Raw genomic sequence first — 22,680 nt, forward strand, 5'->3', positions numbered from 1 at the left:
TCCCAACGCCATCACAGTTTCAATACAAACACAGGGCAAGAGACACGTTTTCCTTTTAAATAAATAAATAAATCAACCTAATAAATAACAGTTTATTTAAATAAAAACATTAATTATTTGTCATTGCCATTTGTCAAAAAAGCGCGGCAAAACGCTTAGAGGCAGAGACGTTGTACTCTTCATCCTAGTGTGTGGAATTCGGATACATAGATACAGGTGAGTAATTTGGCTGTCTTTTATTTTATTATATAACTAATGTTGATGAAAATTTTTCATATTTTAACTACAAGTAGGTTATTTGAATAAAATTTGGCTTTTTTCCTTTTTTTTTTAAAGATTTTAACATATTGGTAAGAAACACAAACAAACAGTTTTGTTGTGATATTCCCTAAAATTTATATATACTTATTACTTAAATTTAACTTAATATAATGTAGCGCAATTCATTTATTGTAATATACATAGAATATTACACAATACATATTAAAATTCCTATTGGGATCATCCCAATTTTATCTCATAATACGAGTATGTTCATTATTAGTGCAAAAGTGTTTTTATAGTTTATTTGTATAAAGAATATTTTGAATTGAATTATGTTTATCATCCAATGAAAAGTACCCACAACTTGTAACGTTTACAGTCCACCTTAACATTAAAGAAGAACAGACTTCTTTAATGTTAAGGCTCTGAGTGTAATTGTAAGTTAAAGAATTTTACAAACGAATAATTATAATATCACAGAATTGAGAGACACCTACGCGTGGGTCGGTCCTTAATCCTTTTATATATATAATTATGTAGGGCTACTATAAAAACTTGCAAATAGCTTTTTTCATATGTCAGTCTTCAGGCAAACAGATCATCTAGCTACGTTAATCCTTTAAATATTATCTATATTAGGTTAATATAGTCACTTAAAAAGATTAAAACCTATCTATACTCATCTACAGTTTTCACTGTATTAAGTCATATTTTATTAGAATGCGTTTTTAACCTAAATTTTCATTCATACAAGAAGTAAGACGTAGGTGGTACCTACAGCTACAGACCCGTCGACTGCGCACTTCAGTTTATAAACAGACACCTACGCGTGACTTTATGAACCGTAACAAATTGATAACAAAACAAAGATCGATTGTAATTTTATGTTTCTAGTGTAGATTGATTTTAATGTAAAAAACATTTGCTGTCTATTGCGGGATGATTAATTTCTCATTCTATTCTCTACTTTTTTCATTCAGCATTTCAAGCTATTTTACAAAATGAACCTCTTTAAGGCCAGTGGTAGCGCAGGGGCACAAGCGTGTGTATGTTTACGCGACAGGTTATGAATTCGATTCCCACACGTGAAAAAAATATATATATTTTCGTTCTTTCGTAACGACGCAAATTTTCGCAATTCGACGGAAAGTGGGGAGCAGAAGTGTGTTAACACTAGGTTCCTAGGTTTCTTTCTGCCTAACCTGCTATGTGGGCTAAAAAAAAATTTATATTACGGTGCTATTTTGCGTTTATTTGAAATATTTGTTTCTCCCCGTACTGATTGCAGATGTTCGTCTTTTCCATTAAAAAATAAACTAGCTTGTTACAGTTGTACAAAATTGTACGAAATTCTCATTTCTTCTTCTTAGTCCTAAATGCTCACTTCTTCTTACTCCCTTCGGAGTGGTCATGGTCACGAGCAATCTTTAGCAGTTGAAAGCGAGATTACGCAGTCGTTAGTGGAATAACCAGTGCAGGACTTTATCAAGTCTGCCCATCTCGTGGGCATTCGGCCGCTAGAGCGCTGCTCATTCTCATTTAAATTAGTATAAATTCTAATAAACTTTATTGCTTTTTAAGTCGACCTAAAAATCTAAATCGCATAAAATGTAACGAGTTTAGTGTCAAGGTTCCGGTCAATAGCCGCGCTATTTTCGGACTCCATCTTGTTGTGGCGGCCATCTTGTGTGCGCAGTCGTTTTATAAGCTATAGTTTGAATTTTATCTTTAAAATTATTACTTTATTAAGTATTTTAAAGGATTATAATGTATTTTAAAGCTTTACATTTTTTATTGTAGTTTATTATGGCAGTTTCTTAATGTATTATATCTGGTGTCATAGTATTAGTCGTAGATTCCAAGGTTAACATAAATAATTTAAACAAGGCTATTCTAATCACAATACCTAGTGGTGATCAATGCATTAATAACGTACATGTAAAGTAGAGAAAAACGTGATGCTTGCCATATATTTATATATGACAAGCATCATGGGCATTTGCTTTAGATTAAAATTAATTTCACTATCTTGGCAATATTGGGAAAGTGCGTGTTGTTTACAATATCTTTTCAAAAAATTTACTTACTTTAGTGAGACATATCTCTGAACTTATAAAAATTTAATTGGCTAGTTGATTTAAAAAGCACGTAGGTATTAACAGTTTTTTTCCCGCGTAATAGATGGGCAGGTAGAAACTGGTGTTACAATTCTCCGTGTTCCACCTTACATCGCAAAAATTGAAAAAAAAAACCATCCCCAAAGGAACACGTGCCACAACTATTACTTAAACTTCCTAGAATCTCCATGACTATTTATGGACCTCAGATATAAATACATAACCGCCCCGTGTTAAAGTTGTACAATGTTCAAAATTAGCAACAATCAATCGATCATCGATTTATATAAGCACGCGTAAAATTCAAACTATATTTTGTATATAGATTTAATGTTGACGTCAAAACAAGGTTCGACCGGACGTCGGTCGTCTGCGACTTCTGCCAATAAGAAGGCGGTTGCCATAGTAACGTGTCGTGTTTAATAATAAATATGTACACAGTGGTGTTGAAGAGACGTCATATATATTTTCTGTGATGAACATAATTATGTTTTTAATAACAATTAATTTATAGAAATATTGAAGTGACCGTGGCATCATGGCTCACATTCAGGAGAAAGAACAGTGGGGTAGCTAGGGGGGTGCGAGCGGGGCGGTCGCACCGGGCATCAAAAGGAAAGGGGCAACAAAGTCGACGATAATTTTTTTTAAGGTAGCCAATGTCACATTTTAGTGTCTGACACTTGATCTACGTGAGAGTAGAATACACTTTGTTTTTTTTTTTAGACCTTAGACCATTTTAAAGGGCATCAAGTCCCCTAAGCCGCACCGGGCAGGAAATACCCTAGCTTCGTCACTGAGAAAGAATATACACTTTGTATTTTTAGTTTCCCGCTCGGGTATACAAAACGCAGCGTTGAGTTCCGCGATTCAACATGTATTCTCGAAAATTGAGAGGGAGCGGATAGTCTCATACTATATACAGCGTGAAGCTTGTACTTAGTAAAAAATATTTTTACAAAATATTTATAGTACGAAAGTCCATTATTATGTATAATAAAATATATTATACCTTTTTCTTTCTTTTGATCTAAATCTCAATACCACTTTCTTTGTGACAAAGTTCATTAATTTCTGTCTAAATACGACAAAACGAATAAAAAAACTTACATTTAGTTCGAGCATTAACAAAGATAATTTAAAATTAATTTTAAGAAACATAAATTTATTTATTTTGATTTTTATTACTTTGACCCTTTTGTGTATTGTAAAAGCATTAATAAAAATCCCAACATTTTTCTCAAAACTCTCAATTTCTTTTAGTTTAATGTAGTATCTCATGTGACCTGGTGGGCAGTGGGAATCTAGTGTTAAGACACTCCATGCTCCATTTTCCACACAATCCTAGTGACATTGCGCGTCGAGTAGTGGAACTCAACGCCGTAGACAAGATGATATTATAAAGAATATAAACTAATACAAAACAAAGGTTCTCCAATAAATGAAACGCACATAGGTACATACAAGACATAACGAAAACAAAAAACACTTGTAAACATACCCACGTGGCGCGCTCTTACTAAAATAGCATGTCAAGGTTACTGGCCGGTGACCACCAACGACCAGGATAAAATGATACACCAAATACAAGAAGGTATTTGGAAGTCTATACCATTGTTATTTGTTGGAGACGATCCAATTTTCAAAGGAAAATGGTCATATTGAGTTTTTTGTACTTTAGACTGTTCTAGGAAAATGTTTAATCTTATTGGACAGGTGTTAATTTGGCGAAACTTCCATACGTATTTGATATAAGAAAGAACTGTCATGTATTTTACGTACAGACGACAGGAACAGCTTGGTGCGTACAGAGACAAAGAAGGAAACTTCTTTTATTTGTAATTGACTACAAAGAGAATTCAATTTCTCTTACTCTTTAACTTCCCAAAATTAAGAAACTAATTTCCAATTTCCCAATCTTAAGAAAGCGTTTTCTTGCAATTATACAATTTCCTGTTGATAAAGATTAATGTGTTGTTTTTTTAAACTTCAGGCTGTGTCCTGCATAGCAGGGTAGACAGAGAGAACATAGTGAAAAGCCACTCCGTTCCCCACTTTCCGACGAATTTTCGAGGCATTGCATGGCATTAGTCCCCACAGCAAAAGATAATGAAATTGTAATAAATAAAAATTTATTGTCACGAATCGCAATCGAACCCACAACCGTCGCGTTTACCGTCACAAGCTTGTGCCGCTGCGCCGCGACGGTCACAATAATCTGTTGTTGATTTTTTATTTTTGTCTGGAGCTTGTGAACGAAGCTAAATAGTCGAAGCTCTCTAATACATAGTTAAAAAGTAATACCAAAATAGAAATGCTTTAATATTATTGACATATAAGTGCGTACCGGCTCACATCTAACCCCCCCCCCCCACCAGTGATGTCAGTTGTCACGCCGTTTGGCTTCACGTGTTGGATGGTGGCCACTTTTGTTTGTTGATTTGTTTTTAATTTCATCTTTCATCGCCAGGGGAAGGCGTAGTTTAAACAGACCAGTAATAGACATCCTTATAAGGTCATACAATTTTTTTTGCTTGCATTAATTAATAAGTTACGAGAAAAACATGACAAGAAAACCCGCCTGCAAGTCTATACTTATTTGCACACATTTAAATAAAAAGTAAAATATTTTAAATAATATCAATAAACTATTGATTCTTATCTATATAATATCTACCTATTTAACAATTTAAATCCGTTACTTTGGAATCTGTGCCAACTTGGGTATATAGCTTTTGTTTGGTGTTTTTTGTTGGCTGTGGCACGGATTTTCAGAAAATACAGGTTTCAGTTTGTCTACCCTTCCAAATGGGGGAAAAAGCGAGAAGCTTGAAAAATAAAGTTTTGTTTGAAATGGTTTATGCATGTCATTACATCACCATACCATGTGGTCACGAGATGAATCTATTATTGATTACAATATTGCAGCGTAGTTTATTTTGTTCTGAATATATGTATACTAAATAAAATGAAAAATAAAAACATAAATTATATTTTTTTGTTTCAGTAAATATGCCATCTGAGGTGATCGCCGATAAGTCTCTCCAGCGGGAGCTGGCGGACTCTATCATCCGCATGGTGCCCTTGGATGAAATACGCATATTACTAGCTTGTGGGGCAAAGGTTTAATATTAATATATTATATTAAAATCAAATGCTTATTTTACTTATATTATTATTACATTAAATTATGTATTTACATGTTAATGTAAAGTTAAAAAAACACCGGGGCGCATCTTTTTTTAAGGGCAGACAGAAGAAACATACTGTTGTTAAGTTAACATTATTTTTCCCCACATTCTATTTTTTTTCAATTTTCAAGATATTGCGTGTGGATTAGTTGAACTTAATGCCGCCCTTTAATCACCAACGCAAGGAGGTGAATCATGCCGCTGAGTAAGAAATCAAATCCACAATGATTGCGTTAACATCACATTGCGGCATGAGGGCCACGTAGAGAACAGCCAGTAGTAGCATATGCAACTCGCACTGTAATCATAAGCAAGCACTCGTGTAATGAAATATAGGCGCTATAGTTTGTGATTTTCTTCAAGATTCATGTCATTAGTAGTGACAAAAATTTGGATCTTAAAAAAAAGGAAGATTTATAAATTTTTGCACTCTCTTAAAATTCTTCCCTTAATAATTCTTTTTGTTCAGGTAAATGAACCAGTTACCCAAGGTCTTCGTCCGCTCCACTACGCGATCTGGCAACGGTACCTCGAAGCCACTAGGCTGCTCCTGGTCAGAGGATGTGATATCAACGCACGAGATGATTGCGGTTACAGCGCTTTACATTTGTCCGCAGAACATGGGTATTTATAAAGGATATCTTATATTTCATTTAAATTTGGTAATAAAATAGGCCATCATGGCGCAGTGGGACAGCGTCTGACTGTAAACATGATGCTTGTGGATTCGATCCCCACTTAGACCACTAGTAACGAGGCAAAGCGCGCCGTCGAGTTCCGCCACTCCACACGCACATTCTTCAGAATTCTCCGGAAAGTGGGGAACGGCTAGGTCTTAATGGGGATAGAGGGTCTTAACACTAGGTTCCCAAGCTCACTTTACTTACAGGATTCAGCGTAAAGCTAAGTATTTTCGATGTTACAGATATACAGAATTAGTGAAATTACTTTTAGAAAGTGGAGCCGCAGTGGACTATCGCCCTGACACTGGCGAAGAGTTCCCTAGAACTACCCTCTGTGATGAGCCTCTTAGATTGGCTATACGGAACAAACACTATGTAAGTTACTATAAATAAATAAATAAATATTTTTAGATTGATAAAGATAATGAACGAAAAATGAAAAAGAGGTACTGATCAACACGTATATTTTTCAGCGATATAATCGCGTACAATTAAGACGTTTATAACGTTTGGTTTTTAAAATTATAAATACTACTTTTTTTCACAGACCAAAATATACGCGATTATTCGGTGAAATAATTTTGAATTGCGAATCTCTTTCATCTTTAGGGCGTAGCACGTCTACTTCTAGAACATGGCGCTGATCCAAACAAGCGCTACTTCTTCGGTTCAGAAATCAACTTGGTCTCTGATCCAGAGTACTTGGAGCTGCTGCTCATGTTCGGTGCCAACCCCGAGTCCAGGGACAGAGCTGGTCTAACTCCTTTGATGAAAGCAGCTAGGCAGAGAAAGGTTATTTTATTTTATTTTTTCCGGAAATAAATTATTACATGTTTAGTTCCGCCACTCGACACACAATCGATCTTCAAAAATTTAATGTTTTAATACTAGTTTACCTCCCTGCTACATGGGAAAAACTTATCTTTATAAAATATTCAACGTTTACTTGTTAATTCTAGTTCTAGAGTAAAGACCGATTTCCTCTCCAATTACCAGGGTATTGAGTCAGTGCTGCTCCTCATCAGCTACGGTGCGGATGTTAACGCGATGGCCGACGCCCGTAACGACTATAGAACGGTTATGCATTACGCTGTTTTGGGTGGTGAGATATACTTTTAATTAAAGAGAAAGAAATTTCAACTTTGAGTTCCACTCTTCAACAGAGAACTCAGTGTATTGATAAATTTTATGCGGGAAAAAATATATTGATTTAAAATCTTATTAATTAATAACTGTTTTCATTTTAAGTTTGAAAACCGATACATATCTATACTAATATAATAAAGCGGAAGAGTTTGTTTGTTTGTTTGTTTGTTTGAACGCTAAGATCTCTGGATCTACTGGATCGATTTACTTTGTTTTTGTTTTGTATGAAAGCTGCATTCTTCAGAAGTGCTATAGGCTATATAATATTACATTACTCATATATACTAATAAATTAAAATACTTTCTAATTTGACATGCAATTTATTCTGCCATGTTAATAACAACCGTCGTCGCTATGCGACTGCGTTCGTTACCGCGTCATTTTGATATTCATCCTTATGAAAATAAATATAATAGTCACTTTTAGCATTTCATCTAGATTGATATTATATACGTATAGAAATTATATTCTTATATTTCAAGCAGGCGTAGCCGCGTCCGGGTCCGCTAGTAAGTTAATAATTATGTAAAAAAAGATGTGTATTTTAAGTTAAAAGATAAAATGAAAAGATGACGATGAAGTATTTGAATTATATAGAAACAATAAATGTAAATAGGTTTCATATATGAATCTGTTATATCAGAATGTTAATATACAAGAGATATACTTTTTTAATTTAGTAAGTTATTTTTTTTTCAACTCAATTTATATAGAACAAAAACCCCTAAATGTTATGTTCTTCCAGGCAGCACAGATGTCGTGAACCTTCTCATCAAACAAGGTGCAAGAGTCAACTACGAGTCACCAGACTTGAACAAACCAAGTCCTTTAGACCTGGCCATACTGAAGGGAGATGTACCGATGCTGCAGATGCTGCTGTCTGCTGGTAAGTTTATACAAAAAGGGTTCCACTGAGACTTCCAATATTACTTGTACACGACATCTTGGAGTACTCCATAGGATTTGATTACGCGGAGAATTTTATATAATATGTGACAAATGATGCATATTCAATGACCTGGACATTTCAAAAGTCACTAAAATTGAATCCTTTCAAAGGAGTGGAGAAGGAAGTAGTCGATAGGTTACTGTGGCATTCTTTGTATGATAAAGAAAATTAAGATGCTGAAGAAAATGGAAAAATTACTGCAAAATATTTTTTTTCAGGAGCTCAAGTAAATTCGTTTAGTTCTGTGATCGGAACTCCACTCCACGTCGCTTGCTCTGACAATATATCGAATAGAAAGGAAATTGTTAAGGTTAGTCTTAGTTACTTACAATAAATGAAAATTACTTACTAATAGTAAATGTGTATCTGTAATTAGTAAATTAAGTGCGACTAAAACAAAAGTCCCGCTGAGGTTCTTGCGCCGAGTCTTCTAGGCCTGAGATTTGTTATCTTACATTCTTCTTTATTTTCAGATCCTTCTAGAAACCGGTGCGGATCCCAATCTCAAAGTTTTCAACGAGGACGACGGCGCACAACTCCGCCCGGCGCTCGCGGAGTACTTGGCTAGCAACACTGAGCCCTGTGCGGAGACTGTTGGCTTGTTACTTAGATATGGTGCTAGAGTGAGTTGACTTATGTTTTTTCCATTTCACTTTTCTGTCCCGCTTTATGTGGGAGAAATTATACTTAAGTTATTGTTTTTTACCTGTCACACTGTGTCCCGCATACATAGGATGGTAAGCTGAGGGAACCTGGGAACTTAGTGTTAATATACCCCGTTCCCATTAAAACACACCTGTTGCCCAATAACATTGATTCATTTTTTGAACGGCGTCTCCATTTTGTCATATAGTTTTGTAGACTTAAAATGATAATAGTTGCTATATATTTAATTCTACATAATTTCACTTATTTTTTTCTATATCAGGTCATAATGAAAACTCAGTTTCGCGATCCAGACGGCATTCTCAATCATCTCCAAAACGTTACTTCAGAAGAATACGAGCATATCTTCTACATACTTCTAGAAGCTGCTGAATCATTTGATCTCTGCATGATAAAGAGAAACAATGTTTTAAAACCTATTCAAAAACAAACTCTAATTCAACGTGCAAAAACACCTATTGCGTTGTTGGCCCAAACAAGAATATTTTTGCGTAAATTTTTCGGTTCTACCCTCGTACAAGTTGTGAAAAAAATGGAAATACCCAAAGTTTTGCACAGCTATTTGCTTTTTGAATGCAAATAAATTATGATTGTATTTGCGGTGGTTACTTTTTTTGACAGAATGTCTTAACATTTTTCCTCTTTATAGCAGTGTTGCTATGTGTCATTATTTACCCCATAAGTGGGGAAATGGTGATAATCGCTTTATGTCATTGTATAAGCTAAATATCAGCTGAAACATGCATAATTATACAATAATAATGTGTGTTAAATGTTCAAGTATCCATAACTTACAGTAGATATGTCTAGATTTAATATATAAATCAATTAGAAAAACTAGAAAAAATATGTTATTAATATTAAAAGATATACAGATCAAAAATATTTAAGAAATATTTATTTTCTTCTTTATGTGTAATGTTTAACTAAATGTGTAAATTTATATATATATATATATATATATATATAATATAAACTACGTTTTGTTACATAAATGTCTCTAGAAATATTTAAGGATATATTTAAGTCTGTATGATATAAAATATAAATATGTGATATCTTGTGATATATTATATAAGTTAAGTAAATTTCTAGTTGATGTTAGTCAAACATCTTAAATTCTGTATTTTAAATCCATAAAATTTGTGTGTATACGTATTGTGTTTGATTTATTAATTATCTTTATTATTTTAATTTATTAATTTATTAATTATCTTTATTATTTTAAGGCTGTCGTAGCGCAATGGTTGTGGAAAGTGTTTTAGAAATTGTTGGAAAGTGGGGAACAGAGTGTCTTAACACTAGTTTCTCTTTGTTTACCCTGCTCTGTGGAGGATGCAGTATGAAGCTAATATATTTTTAATATAATTGATTTCATTCTTTTTTATATATAAATGGGAAATATATTTAGTAGTACATAATTATAATTCCAGAAGTCAAATGTGAAGGAACACATTACTGGACAGAATTATATGAGAAATATATATTTGTATATGTATATTTAATTTTTTCCTTGACCTGGTAAGGAACAACGTTAGGTTCTCAATCAAACTGGGATTTCCATTTGTGTTCATCAGTCGACGCCCCTAGCGCAGTCTTTATGTAAAATAGATGAAAATCACTCAGGTTTTTTTTTATTAATGGCCTGATTTTGCGATGACAGGCGCAAAATAATCTGCCAGTGTCGCGTATAGTAGAAAACACACGAATGATATGGTTCAGTAAATTTTGAGAGGAAATCACTCAGGTTATACTATAATATAAAATTATTTGTTAACTTCTAAAACCGTTGATTTGTCATCGAATATACTGGGAGTCTGAGTATAAACGCGGCAGTTGTGGGCTCCCACTCGGGAGAAGCGTTTTTTGTCATATGCCCGCCCTGGTGACAAGAAAAAGTATAAATATATTATATTATATTTATTATTTTTTGATACCATTTATTCATTTAAGTTATATTTTATGACCATACAATTAAATTTTGACATATGTATATCTATAAGTTCACTATCATAGTTAGTACTTTTTGGTAAAAGTGTTTTAATATATGCTATAGATTTTTTATATTATGGTGTTTCTTATTAATAGTGAATACTTATATAATTTGCAGCAGAATTAATCAGGTCAAATATTTTCAAATAAAATGTAAAATAATAGCAAATCTCAAAGATTTTATAAGTTATCTAGAAAATATGTTCTCATCTTTCAAATAATCGGCAATCGGATTAAATCGATTGAGTATTTATAAAATCGATTACGTATATCGGTTCCACACACAGCTAAAACAAACCAACTGTCAAACTAAGTGACTTGTCAAATCAGCAAAAACTGAAATCTCAAATCACTAAAAGTAAAAAAGTCGCTTGCAAATTTTGTTTTGTACAACACAAGAATACTAAAAAGTTATATTATAAATAGATAACCAATACTTATAACATTTAGTGCCGTTTATTAGGAAAAGAATAAAATGGCGGATAAACAAAAGGTTGATCTCGGTTTATTGGAGGAGGATGATGAATTTGAAGAATTCCCCGCTGAACGTTAGTGTTGCTTTGTTTTACAATTCACTTATTTACTAAATCTATTTTTTTTCTGTAAATCTAGATATAGTTGCAGTATGATATTTTCAGTATGATTCACAATCTTCATACGTTGGTAAGAATTAATATTTTATTTATTAATAATTAAATAATATGGCTTTTCAGATTGGGGAACTGAAGACGCTGATGATGAGGATGTATCAGTGTGGGAAGACAACTGGGAGGATGACATAGTACAAGATGATTTTAGTCAGCAACTGCGGTTAGTATAGAAATACCATAATATTTTCGAGCTGTAGATAACATAGATACTTAAAATAAAATTGTAACTCATTTCTGTCAGAATATTTCCTAGCAAATCAATCATTAGGGGTATTTATTAATATACAATTGTTTTAAAAAATTTAGTTTGTATATCTGCACATTTGTGCATGTTTATCTTAGAAACTGATTTACATGCAACTTCATGTACTATTGTATTTTGGCAAACATGCCTTAACATTTGTTTTGGCACATTTGAAACTCAAATTTTATTTAAATATAAAGTATTGTTCCCACCAAATTGCTACAAAATATGAATTGATGACATCATTCGTCCATTTTGCCTAGATTCTAATACATTATTTTATTTATATTCTTTATTGTACAAAAAAAAATGTACAACAGGTGGGCTTAACGCTAAGAAGCATATATGTTAAGTGGCCAAACTCAACTCCGCTTTTTGTCTTAATAGCAGGAGAATGAAAACATTTAACTTGCTAAGTGGGAATTAAACCCATAACCACCCCATTTACAACTAATATTTTGTTATATTTATAAAAAAAATGTATTTGTTCTTTATTTCAGTCAACAACTGGAGAAACTCCGAGAGCAAAACAAGTCTTAACTAGTTTGTAAATAATCTCTTTCATTTATGATTACTTTTTAAATAAAATAATACAAAAATATAAATTGTGTTTTATTCTTCTAATTTTTCACAAGCACTGCCATACCCTCAACTGTCGCGTTTACAGGTATATGTTGTACCAATGTGCCATAAAAGCCTTGTGAGCCACCTGAGAAAATAGATAGAAGATATATTCAGTCCTATCATGAGTCATTTCTAGAACCTAGTTCGAAGGCAGCACTCAGACAGTATAGGACATACATACCATATATTTACTTAAAACTTAGTTTTCCCTCCATCAATGCCCAATAATGAACTACAGAGTGCTATTAGGGAGTATTCACACTATAGTGCCCGTCACTGTTCATTATCATTCCGATCCCATATTCTTGTATACGAAATATTGTTAAATTGTGATTGGAATGGAACTTGACCAGAACAATAGTGTCAATGCTCTCATTCTTTCTCATATAAGAATATTTTTAGCAAATTTGTACTAGTGTAAATCCAGGAATGCCCCTTTGCCACTGCCACCTTATACTTAAGTTATTTTTAGCAATTTCAGTTAATTATTAGTTAACTTCATTTGTTAATTGGAGTTAAACAAAGTCCAACAGAAAATCTACTTACCAATCAAAAATATTAAATATTTTAAAAAATATATAAAAATTTGGATGAAACAGGACTCAAACCCCTTGGAACCTCTTCCACCTCTTGGAAATCATCCAAGCAGTATGTCTTTATTGTCACTCTTTACACAAGAAAAATGGGTGAAAATAAAAAAACACTACTAAAATAACATTACCATTTATTGAAAAATATAACTGAAGCATGATTTTTTCAACAGAAACTTTGAGACCTGCTCAAAATTTGTTTACAAAAAACCCAGTCAAATTTTTAAAATGTTTCTATCAAAAAAGTTAACTCTTGTTACAAAAATTCATCTATTTAGTAAATATAAACCTATAACTATAAGAAAACGCATTCATTTTTTATATAAAATCTGCTTGTATGTTTAAGAATTTTTTTAATAAGTATTAAGGCTAAATTACATTTTTCAAATAAAAAAAAGACTAAAATACAGTAATTCACTATAAATACAATACTATAAAAAAGACAACTTTCACATAATCATTAATATCAAATTAACCAGTCTTAATGAAATTAATCTATTTTAATTTTACTTTCACGCTTTATCACATAAGTAAAGACGTTGTGTATTGTATAGCGAAACTAAACGCCGCACCTTATATTGACCAGAGCTGGGGAAATTTGAAGTGAGTGAGACGAGTGCGTTTTGAAGCCGCTACAACCTTCACAATGAATATAATAAATTTAACAAAACTTATCAATTAACATAAAGTACAATAAAAAATTTAACTAAAATTAAAAATAAAATCAAAAATTAATATTGGGATGCGCCTGATTAGCTCCAAACTGGTATTCGTTATCCGTTTGTTGTGGCTGAGCCGTCTCATCCTCTTGTTCTGCAAAGTATGTGTCTAATATGTGCAGACTTTTCTTGTATATCTGTGGATCACAAATTATAATATAAACATCAATTGTTACATAATGTAAAGATAACACAGGTTTATTGTGGATACTAAAATATAATTATTTTTGCTTTATAAAAACAAAAGAAATGCAGTAAGATGAAGTACCTAATGAAGAAATGTGAGGATGCATGTTGATCTGACATCGACACAAGTGATCTCACATCCATAAATAAAACAGATTACAGTTTGATGGTCCCGAGATCAAATCTCATCACACTCAAAACTTAGTATGAAGTAACTATACAAGTATTTACGTATATTTATAGTTATAAATCCACATATCTGACCAATTTATTTATATAACAATAAATATACAAAAATGTGTAAAAAACTTAACATACAGCAGTCTCAGTTTTAAAGCTTCATAATAATATTCTTTTTATAAAATTTCGAAATATTATACATAACAAGTCAGATATTAAAAATCACTAAACTATTAAAATCACTACTGAATTTGAAACTTTTGAATTTGAACTAACCTGTTCATTTTCATGTTCCTGTAATGATTCTATACTATCCAATGCACCTATTTCTTCTAATTTTAGACACAAAGGCTCTACTTGGCCGAATTTTGCTGCAGCCTGGAATGAAATATAGATAAAATCAAAAAAGTCAGCTTCACACTGTATCCCTCGCACACAGCAGAGTAGACAGAGGGAACTTAGTGATAGATGCTCCGTTCCCCACTTTCTACCGAATTCTGGAGGCATTGCGTGTTGGGTGGCAGAACTCAACGCCGCGCTTTGCCTCGACACCAGAACGAAGAAATGGAAATATAAACGTAAATAAATATTTCACTTCCTCTAGTGGGGATTAAACCCACAACCGTCGCGTGATAATTAATATTAAACGTAACAAGACATTTTCTTCCGACACTTTCCGTCCTCGTCGGTGCACAACGCCGCATCACGTACCTGCAACAGATGCGTGAGGCCGTCCAGTACGACGGCGGCGGCGCGCGCGTCTGGCGAGCCCAGCAGCGCGCAGTAGGGCTGCAGGAAGCCGGCCGCCAGTAGAGCGTCCAGCTGCGCCGGGCTGCCGCCCAGGCACAGGTTGGTGATCGCCCACGCCGCCTCCTTCTGACATCTGTGGGTACAAACACTTATTTAATACGAAAACATCACGCTCTATCCCGTACACACCAGGATAGGTAGATGGCCAAGTATTAAAAGATTCTTTTTAGGGTTCCATACTTTTTAAGGATAAAAGTAACCTTTATAAGATCTCTCCGTTGTTATCTGTCTATCAAGACCCTTTATATCAGAAATACTTAGATATATCGGGTTGAATGATGATTCCTGATAAAAAACATATTTCTATAATTACTTAGAAAAAAGATATGGCAGTGTTAATCGCAAAAAATGCTTATTTCGACACTATGATGGGAATCAAATTTCATAGTACTAGTACTTCCGGTTGACCTAGAATTATAAAATTTAGTAGCTAGCAACTACAGATAGTAATAGTTCAGAAAAAATCTGAAAACTTTACATTTGTGGTTAAATCCTAAAAAATAATAGCCTTAAAACGCAAAATTTGGTATTAAAGCTAGTTCAAGTGAGGTATCAGATGGAAGGGCTCTGGCTAAGCTAAGCCTAAAATTCAGAAAAAGCACGAGACCTCCAATTTTTAACGCTTACAAAACTCAGGCGTGTTTATTCTCTGCAAAACGGAGCTTCGATCTTGCTATGACGAAATCTGGCGAAAGCGGAACTCAAGATTTGTACTTTTTCTAAAATTTTCCAATAAAAGCTTATTTTAATATTATGTGAGGATTTCTCTAAAACATGTTTCTTAAGTTAAGTCACTAAGCAAGGCATTGTCTCATATAATATTATAGAAAATATACTTACTTAATATCCTCAGTAGTCAACACAAACACCAAATGCTCCAACAGTCCTTTATCCACAACCTGCTGTATTTGAAGCTGTGTACCGGCTAATACATTGCTGACAGCCCACGCTGCTTCTTTCACTAGCGAGGGTTTACCACAGCGGAGGAGGGATGTAAGGTAGTCTAGACATGAAGCTTCTAAGCAACGATCAGTCTGAAAATATAAATAAACATAAATAAAATTAAAGAAAACATACTAAATCAATATTTAAACGTCTATAAAAAAAAGGTAGAATATTTTATTTATATCAGATTAGCGATCCACGTACCGTTTTGCGAACTTAAAATTTTTTTTTTATTATTCAACAAGAAAATCAACAGCAAGTATAATCCTTCATATATTTCTTTCTCATTTCAAAAAAACAAAAAACTTGCAAAACAATTTCATCCTGATTATGGATGACTATGACTGACTGACTGACTGTGACACTGAACCTTTTCATGACTTACCATGGCCCACTTTAGTTAGATATTGTGTGTTCTCTAAAATCCAAAATTATGCCGAATAATATTGAATTCAATTGAATATTGAATAAGCAGAAAAATTTATGCCTCCTACATGAAGAAAATATAAAGAATGCGAAATACCTTAACCATTCTACTATTTTTCTTTATTAATTTATTTCTTTGTCAAAAAAATGACAAAAAATCCGCGAAAAATATAAAAAACCACAAAATTCACCTGCACATCGGAACCTGTGAGCATATTCCCCATGGCACGGAGGGCAGGGGTGCGCACTGCGGGTGACTTGTGTTGTAGCAGCTTCACTAGCCGGGAGAGTAAATCTTTCGTATTTTGAACCTCCTCTATACGTTCGTTGGGACCGTCTGTTAGGTAGGATAGGGCCCAGCATGTGTCCGCTAGAAATAAAAAGTATATGACATGCATATTCATTCAATGTCTCGAAAATTAAGCAGAATTTTATAGAACAGAGTATCTTATCTCTATATACCCTATATATTTAAAAAAGACACATTTCTGTATTATAAGTTTTTTAGTGTAACATAATTATCATTAAACACCTAACGGAGCAGATAAATTGTAATAATTTAAATATAATCATTTCTTCATGTCCTATTGGATGTAAATTTTAATTGAAAAATATTTTAAGTTCGTAAAGTTAAAAATATGTACTTTATAATTTGAACCCACAAATATAACGATTATGATACATTTTAATATTCTTTTGAGTCTGTTTTCTCACATGGGCACACAACTGTAAACGTGATGGTTCGATTTTCTTTCAAGAGATTGAAATGTTTAGTATGTTAATTTCTTCGGTCTGGTAGCGAGGCAAAGCGCAGCGTTAAGTTCTGACATTCAACACGCGATGCCTCGAAAATTTAGCGAAGTGGAGAACGGAAATGTCTCTGCCTAGCATCCTATGTGCCAGACATAGAAACACTATGTTTTTAATTTATTTTACTTACCTAATACATCCTGATCAGTGACAGTAAGTAGATCAGCTACATAAGGCAAGGCGGGGGCTACGAGTTCAAATTTTACTAGGGGATTTTTGTTTCTGCAAAAACAATAGTAAAATAGAATTATTTCATAATTATTTTGTATAGTTAAATCATAAATACTTCATATTTTATTTAGCATTTTCCACAATTTAAGCATATTACAAGGGCACTCAAATTTTACATTATCTTTTCTATGCTATATATCTAGTGTACAAAGAAGACAATAATAATAAACTAACCTGCACAAATTACTATAGGTCCAAGCGGCAGTCCTCAGCTGGCTTGCCGGTGTGGTCACTGTTAAGTGAGGCAGCAGGGCCGGCAGAGCTCCGGCGTTTAACACTATATCGCGGGGCGAAGCTCCATCCCCTGCTATATTACCTAATGCCCAAGCACTTTGTTCCCCTACTACACCACCTCGGGCCAAAAGGCATATTAGTTTTGGAATGGCTCCTCCCTAAAAGTAAGACATTAATGAAATAATTACAAATAAATTTCTTGAGGAATATCAGTGTAAGACAATAAAATATTAAATATTTAATTTCCTCAAGTGGGAATCAAACCTGCCAGTATTTCAGACATACTCTAGTGCCACAGCACTGAGATGATTAAGTATGAGAATAATATTTAAATAAATAACTCACATCCACTACTGCCATAGTATGATCATGGGTTCCAGATGCTATGTTAGTCAGAGCCCAGGCTGCCTCAAATTGCAAGTCTTGACTGAAAAAAAATGTACAAACACATATTCTAATATATAAATATATTCAAATTTGTAAATAACTAGTCCAATTTAGATTAAAATTCTATTTTTATATATTTATAGGGTTTCTAGATTATTTTAAAGACAATAGAATAGTTGGCATTACAGTCAGTGTGTACTGTAAATGTAATAGATCCAGTTAGGGTTTAAAAAGTCAAGAAATAAATATATTTTTTTATAATTATATAAAATCGGGGCCAGTCATTGCACAGAGGCACAAAGTGTGACTGTAAAATTGACTGGTTGCAGTTTGATCCCCCCTCAAAGAGATGATAATATGATGCTCTGGTGTCGAGGCAAAGCGCGGAGTTGAGTTCCGCCACTCTACACGCAATATATCCAGAATTTGGCAGAGAGTAGGGAACGGAGTTTCTTAACATTAGGCTCCCTCTGCCTAACCGGGATCTATGTGCAGGATACAGCTTGAAGCTGATAAAAAATATTAAAAAATATATAAAATTTGAAATGTCACAGTTATGACACTTCATTTCCAGGCAGAACAAAGTCTAGCAGGCTCAATATATATAGAAAAAAAATGCAGCATAATAGGATATGTTCTTATATGAGCAACTCTTGAACAGTGTGTATACTTTTAATAAAATTTACAATTTAACAAAGCACAGAATTAAGTTTTTATTGCATCAAATATTCAAATTATGTCTTAACACTAAATATTCTTTGCCTTTCCGATATTAATGAAATAAAAAAAAAACAAATTAATTTCATTACATTTGATCTCAAACTCACCAATCATCTCGATCCAATGCATTAACCAAAGGCTTTATTACACCAGCATCTACCATTATTGATATTGGAGGATTTTGTTCTCTCGAAAGCATCCTTCTTGCCGCACGGGCTGCTGTTGTTTTGGTTACTAAGTCAGAGGATCTAAGACCTAAGAAATGTATTAAACAAATTATTTATTTTTTAAACAGCCGTTTTTAGAAATCAGATACTTACAAACCTAAGATAAAACAGTCTACTAAGCATAACAAATACTTTTCATTTTCATAAGCCTAGAAAAACATACTGAGAACCTCCTTTTTATTTGACAATTGTATTGGTTATTAAAATAATATGAACTTTTGGAGAAACATGCAAAGAGGCAGTCTAAAGCAAAGCTTTTTAGCATTCTATGGTTTCAGGCAGGCTATGTGAGGTTGTTACAGGTTAAAGAGCTTGGAGCAATGCCTGGGACTTGTGACACAGAGGTAGGTTTAAGGGATCCCTTTAAAGGAAATATTTTTTAGGGGATTTAGTTAAAAACGGTATACTAAAGTTATAGTAACTAATGTTTCAAATTATAATTTATTGACATATAAGCTGAAACGTGCATATGCAATAAAATTTATATTATATAATGATAAATGAAATGTATATTTATGACAAGCAAAATAAATTTTATATAAATAAAGCAGTCTTGGTAGTGAGCATGTTATTTTAAAACTATTACAGATTTCCAGTGTCTACGAAGCATTGTATTACTTAGAAAACTTACTATTGGATTTTTAAAAGCTAAATTAATACATATAATCCAACCAACCCTATCATAGTAACAGACTTTTTAAATTATTATCACAATTTTAAACATCTTAAAATAAAAAATGTTATAATACCTTCAACAATATCAGTAGGTGTTAGGTAGGCCTTTTCCGCCTCCTGAATTTCCTCCCCAGCTTCAGGAGACATTGCTCTTCTCTTGAGGAGTTGTTCATCGCGAGCCTGCTTTCTTAGTGTGACGCTTAACTCCGCTCGCTTCCTCCGTAACTCCTGATAAAATAAGAGGTTTATGTGTTCCTTTAATAAGATTCATGGATTTTAAACCTATTTTAATTGGATTTTAGTTAAGTATAACTTATAGTAGTAAACTTCTCTTTATAAATTGCATAAAAAAAATGTTTTTTATTAATTAAAATAATTAAAATTAAAAGTTTCACGCACACAGCAGGGTAGGCAAAGGTAACCTAGTGTTAAGACACTCCGTTCTCCACTTTCTGCCGAATTCTGGAGGCATTGCGTGTTGAGTAGCACAACTCAACGCCGCGCTTTGCCTCGACACCAGAACGAAGAAAATGGAAATATAAATTTAAATAAATATTTCATCTCCTCGAGTGGGGATCGAACTCACTGTCACACTTTGTGTCCCTGCGCCACGACTGACCTAAAATAATAACATACTTAAATATTACTTAATAACAATATAATGAAAAAGTTAAACAAAGAAAAGTACAACTTACTGTAACACCATGTCCAGTATTTTTATAAGATGACAATCTAGATGTATGCGTGTGATCAGCCATTTTAAATAGTATAATAATGATTTATTACAATAAGATATAAAGAATCAATGTATAAAAGTTTATTAAAAGTGGAAAGTTTTTCAAAATTAATACAACGTGTCTGTCGACTATTCAAATGGAGAATTCAAAGATCAACGGCAATTAAATGACCATATAATAGTAATGTTGCTATATGAAAAAATAAAATTCGTTCAACAATTCAAATATATTATTTATTCTTGTATAAATATGATAATTGTTGTATGTTGTTTATAAACAAGTGCATTTCCAAGGAAGAATAATAAATTAAATTAATACATTTTTACATTTTATTTAACTTTTTCCAAACTCCAAAAATAAAGTTCTTCCACTTTATTAAAATATTCTACTGCAAAACAGAAAAAAATAGAAGATTTACTAACCAAAAATTTGATACACCCGTATAACTTCGTATATTAGTACATAGAGTTTTTAATATGTAACTGATTCATTAAATCTTTAGTAGTATTAAATGCAACATATAAATATATAATTATATTATATTACTTGGTATAGATATATTTGAAAAAATTAACAAATTTAGTGCTGATACTTTGAATATGTAATCGATCAAAATATTATTTACACGTCATTATAGACAGTGACATTTCGTTATCGATTGATTTATTTTTATTATATACAGTATCAAAGAAGATCTGGCTCACCATAATCCTGAATGAGGAACAATTCATTATAATATCTTTTTTTACGTATGATAATCAATTGCTGGAATTATTTTAATATTGTTTATAGAGTAATATGTTTAGATAACTTTCATTTGTTATGTTAAAATCTTTTACATTTGTTATTTATATTAATTTTCACGTCTAATTAATCCAAACATTATTTTAATTTATAATATAAAAATGATCCTAAAAGTAATTAAAATTTACCTCTTATTTTATTTAAGAGGACAAAGAAGTAAGAAAGCTTATTAGATTTAACTTCATTATTAATCAAACTGCATTGCGACTGCACGAGCATCGAATTAATGCAGACGAACATCTGAAAAAAATGCTGAATAAAATAAGAAGAAGTAGGAGGCGCTTTTACGACAGATATTGAGTGGTGGGACGGGCTTAGCATGCGCAAAGACGATTTAGCCCACATTATTAACACATTACCCTACTAATAATCTTTATAAACTTATCCACTTTCATCTATTGACCTTATGCAGCATGATATTTATAAATTAAAGTTATTGAAACAAGTTTAAAAGCTGTAGCGGTTGTATAATTACGCAAAGCGTTACGCCGCTGGGCGTGACATCACAAATCAGTCCGGTCGGGCTGAAGACAACACGTCTGTTTCCCCTCTCTTTCTGCCATTTGATGTTGGACAGAGACGCATAGCGAGCGGGCTAGTGCTGATCGTATTCTGTCGAGGGTGTCGCCATTTTCGTTTTGACGAATATTGACAGCACTGAATCGAGACAGACAGTGGCGCGGCCGACGCAGCGTCTGCCAGACTATTTTTATTTTGATTCTGTATCTAATAACGGCTTAAATAATTTTATTTAGACAATAAATATATTGAGAAGTGATTTAAAAACGTATTTACAAAATATAAACCCGCTACGAGTGATAGATTGATAAAGCGGTTCCGATATTTGGTGCTAACCTCTTTCTTTTTTACTTGTGTTTTTGAGAACTGCAAGACGTGATCGATATGTGCAAGATGTATTACAGATGACTCCGCATCGTAACCAAGATCGTGTTAATTATCTGGTGAGTGTTTATATGAAAAATCAAAACAAAATAGCAATTATGAACGATTGTTTTAATGCTTTATTGTTCTTGTTTATTATAATTTAGAATTTTCCAGACCAATTGTGTACTTACATGATTTTTAACAATATTTTAAGTGTTAAAACGTCACTAGTTCATTGTTGCGGTAGATCCAGTTTGTTTACGAACTGTCACGGGCAGTATACGGCCTAAGATATATTGCCTGGGTTGGCGACTATGCGTGGCGTTATTGTCCTTACGAATTTGCGCCTTATGCCGACGTCATAAAGTACAAAATATTATTTAAAGTACCGCGATAACAACCCGTGGAATTAATTTATCACACGCCGAGCTTGACAAGTTGAAAACATAAATTCGACCTTGACGCACCACGTGGTTTAACTTTGATGCGTTTTCATTTTGTTTTATAATTTTGTATTGAAAAATCGATTATTTTTATTTTTATTTATTTTGGTAGTTAAGCAAATAGTGTTACATCACTATAAGAAG

At 33.0% G+C, this 22,680-nt stretch overlaps 4 protein-coding genes across 6 annotated transcripts in view; 3 read left to right on the forward strand and 1 right to left on the reverse strand.

Annotated features, from left to right (window-relative positions):
• LOC146528161 (ankyrin repeat domain-containing protein 61-like) lies at positions 1–9,902 on the forward strand. 2 transcript variants are annotated; one of them, XM_085204971.1, is made up of 10 exons: positions 1–216; positions 5,389–5,504; positions 6,042–6,196; positions 6,498–6,630; positions 6,865–7,047; positions 7,252–7,357; positions 8,148–8,288; positions 8,570–8,661; positions 8,825–8,974; positions 9,280–9,902. In XM_085204971.1, exons 2-10 carry the CDS (start codon positions 5,394–5,396, stop codon positions 9,598–9,600), a joined length of 1,392 nt encoding a protein of 463 aa, XP_085061097.1. In that variant the 5' UTR covers positions 1–216; positions 5,389–5,393; the 3' UTR covers positions 9,601–9,902. The 2 variants fall into 2 exon arrangements, with proteins under 2 accessions (XP_085061097.1, XP_085061099.1); XM_085204973.1 differs by having other exon boundaries at positions 7,252–7,354.
• Positions 9,903–11,311: 1,409 nt separating this feature from the next.
• Sem1 (Suppressor of exocyst mutations 1) lies at positions 11,312–12,508 on the forward strand. Its single transcript, XM_085205234.1, has 3 exons — positions 11,312–11,557; positions 11,723–11,819; positions 12,404–12,508. Exons 1-3 carry the CDS (start codon positions 11,485–11,487, stop codon positions 12,441–12,443), a joined length of 210 nt encoding a protein of 69 aa, XP_085061360.1. The 5' UTR covers positions 11,312–11,484; the 3' UTR covers positions 12,444–12,508.
• A 726-nt stretch (positions 12,509–13,234) lies between these two features.
• Positions 13,235–20,579, reverse strand: LOC146528163 (importin subunit alpha-like). Its single transcript, XM_085204746.1, has 11 exons — positions 20,363–20,579; positions 19,742–19,895; positions 18,873–19,020; positions 18,004–18,085; positions 17,599–17,816; positions 17,324–17,415; positions 16,575–16,753; positions 15,853–16,046; positions 14,914–15,085; positions 14,479–14,580; positions 13,235–13,973 (listed from the first exon to the last, which is right to left on the reverse strand). Exons 1-11 carry the CDS (start codon positions 20,423–20,425, stop codon positions 13,842–13,844), a joined length of 1,536 nt encoding a protein of 511 aa, XP_085060872.1. The 5' UTR covers positions 20,426–20,579; the 3' UTR covers positions 13,235–13,841.
• A 1,260-nt stretch (positions 20,580–21,839) lies between these two features.
• Positions 21,840–22,680, forward strand: part of LOC146528164 (homeobox protein PKNOX2-like) — a 28,259-nt gene continuing 27,418 nt past the window's right edge. The window contains exon 1 of one of the 2 annotated variants that reach the window (XM_085204747.1): positions 21,840–22,170. The gene's annotated coding sequence lies outside the window, so the exon portion shown is untranslated. The remainder of the gene's footprint in view (positions 22,171–22,680) is intronic. The other variant, XM_085204748.1, reaches the window with a different exon arrangement.

This window comes from Heliconius melpomene, chromosome 20 (genome assembly GCF_056956725.1).
Source record: "Heliconius melpomene rosina isolate 202511_hmr_F chromosome 20, ASM5695672v1, whole genome shotgun sequence".
Taxonomy (NCBI): domain Eukaryota; kingdom Metazoa; phylum Arthropoda; class Insecta; order Lepidoptera; family Nymphalidae; genus Heliconius; species Heliconius melpomene.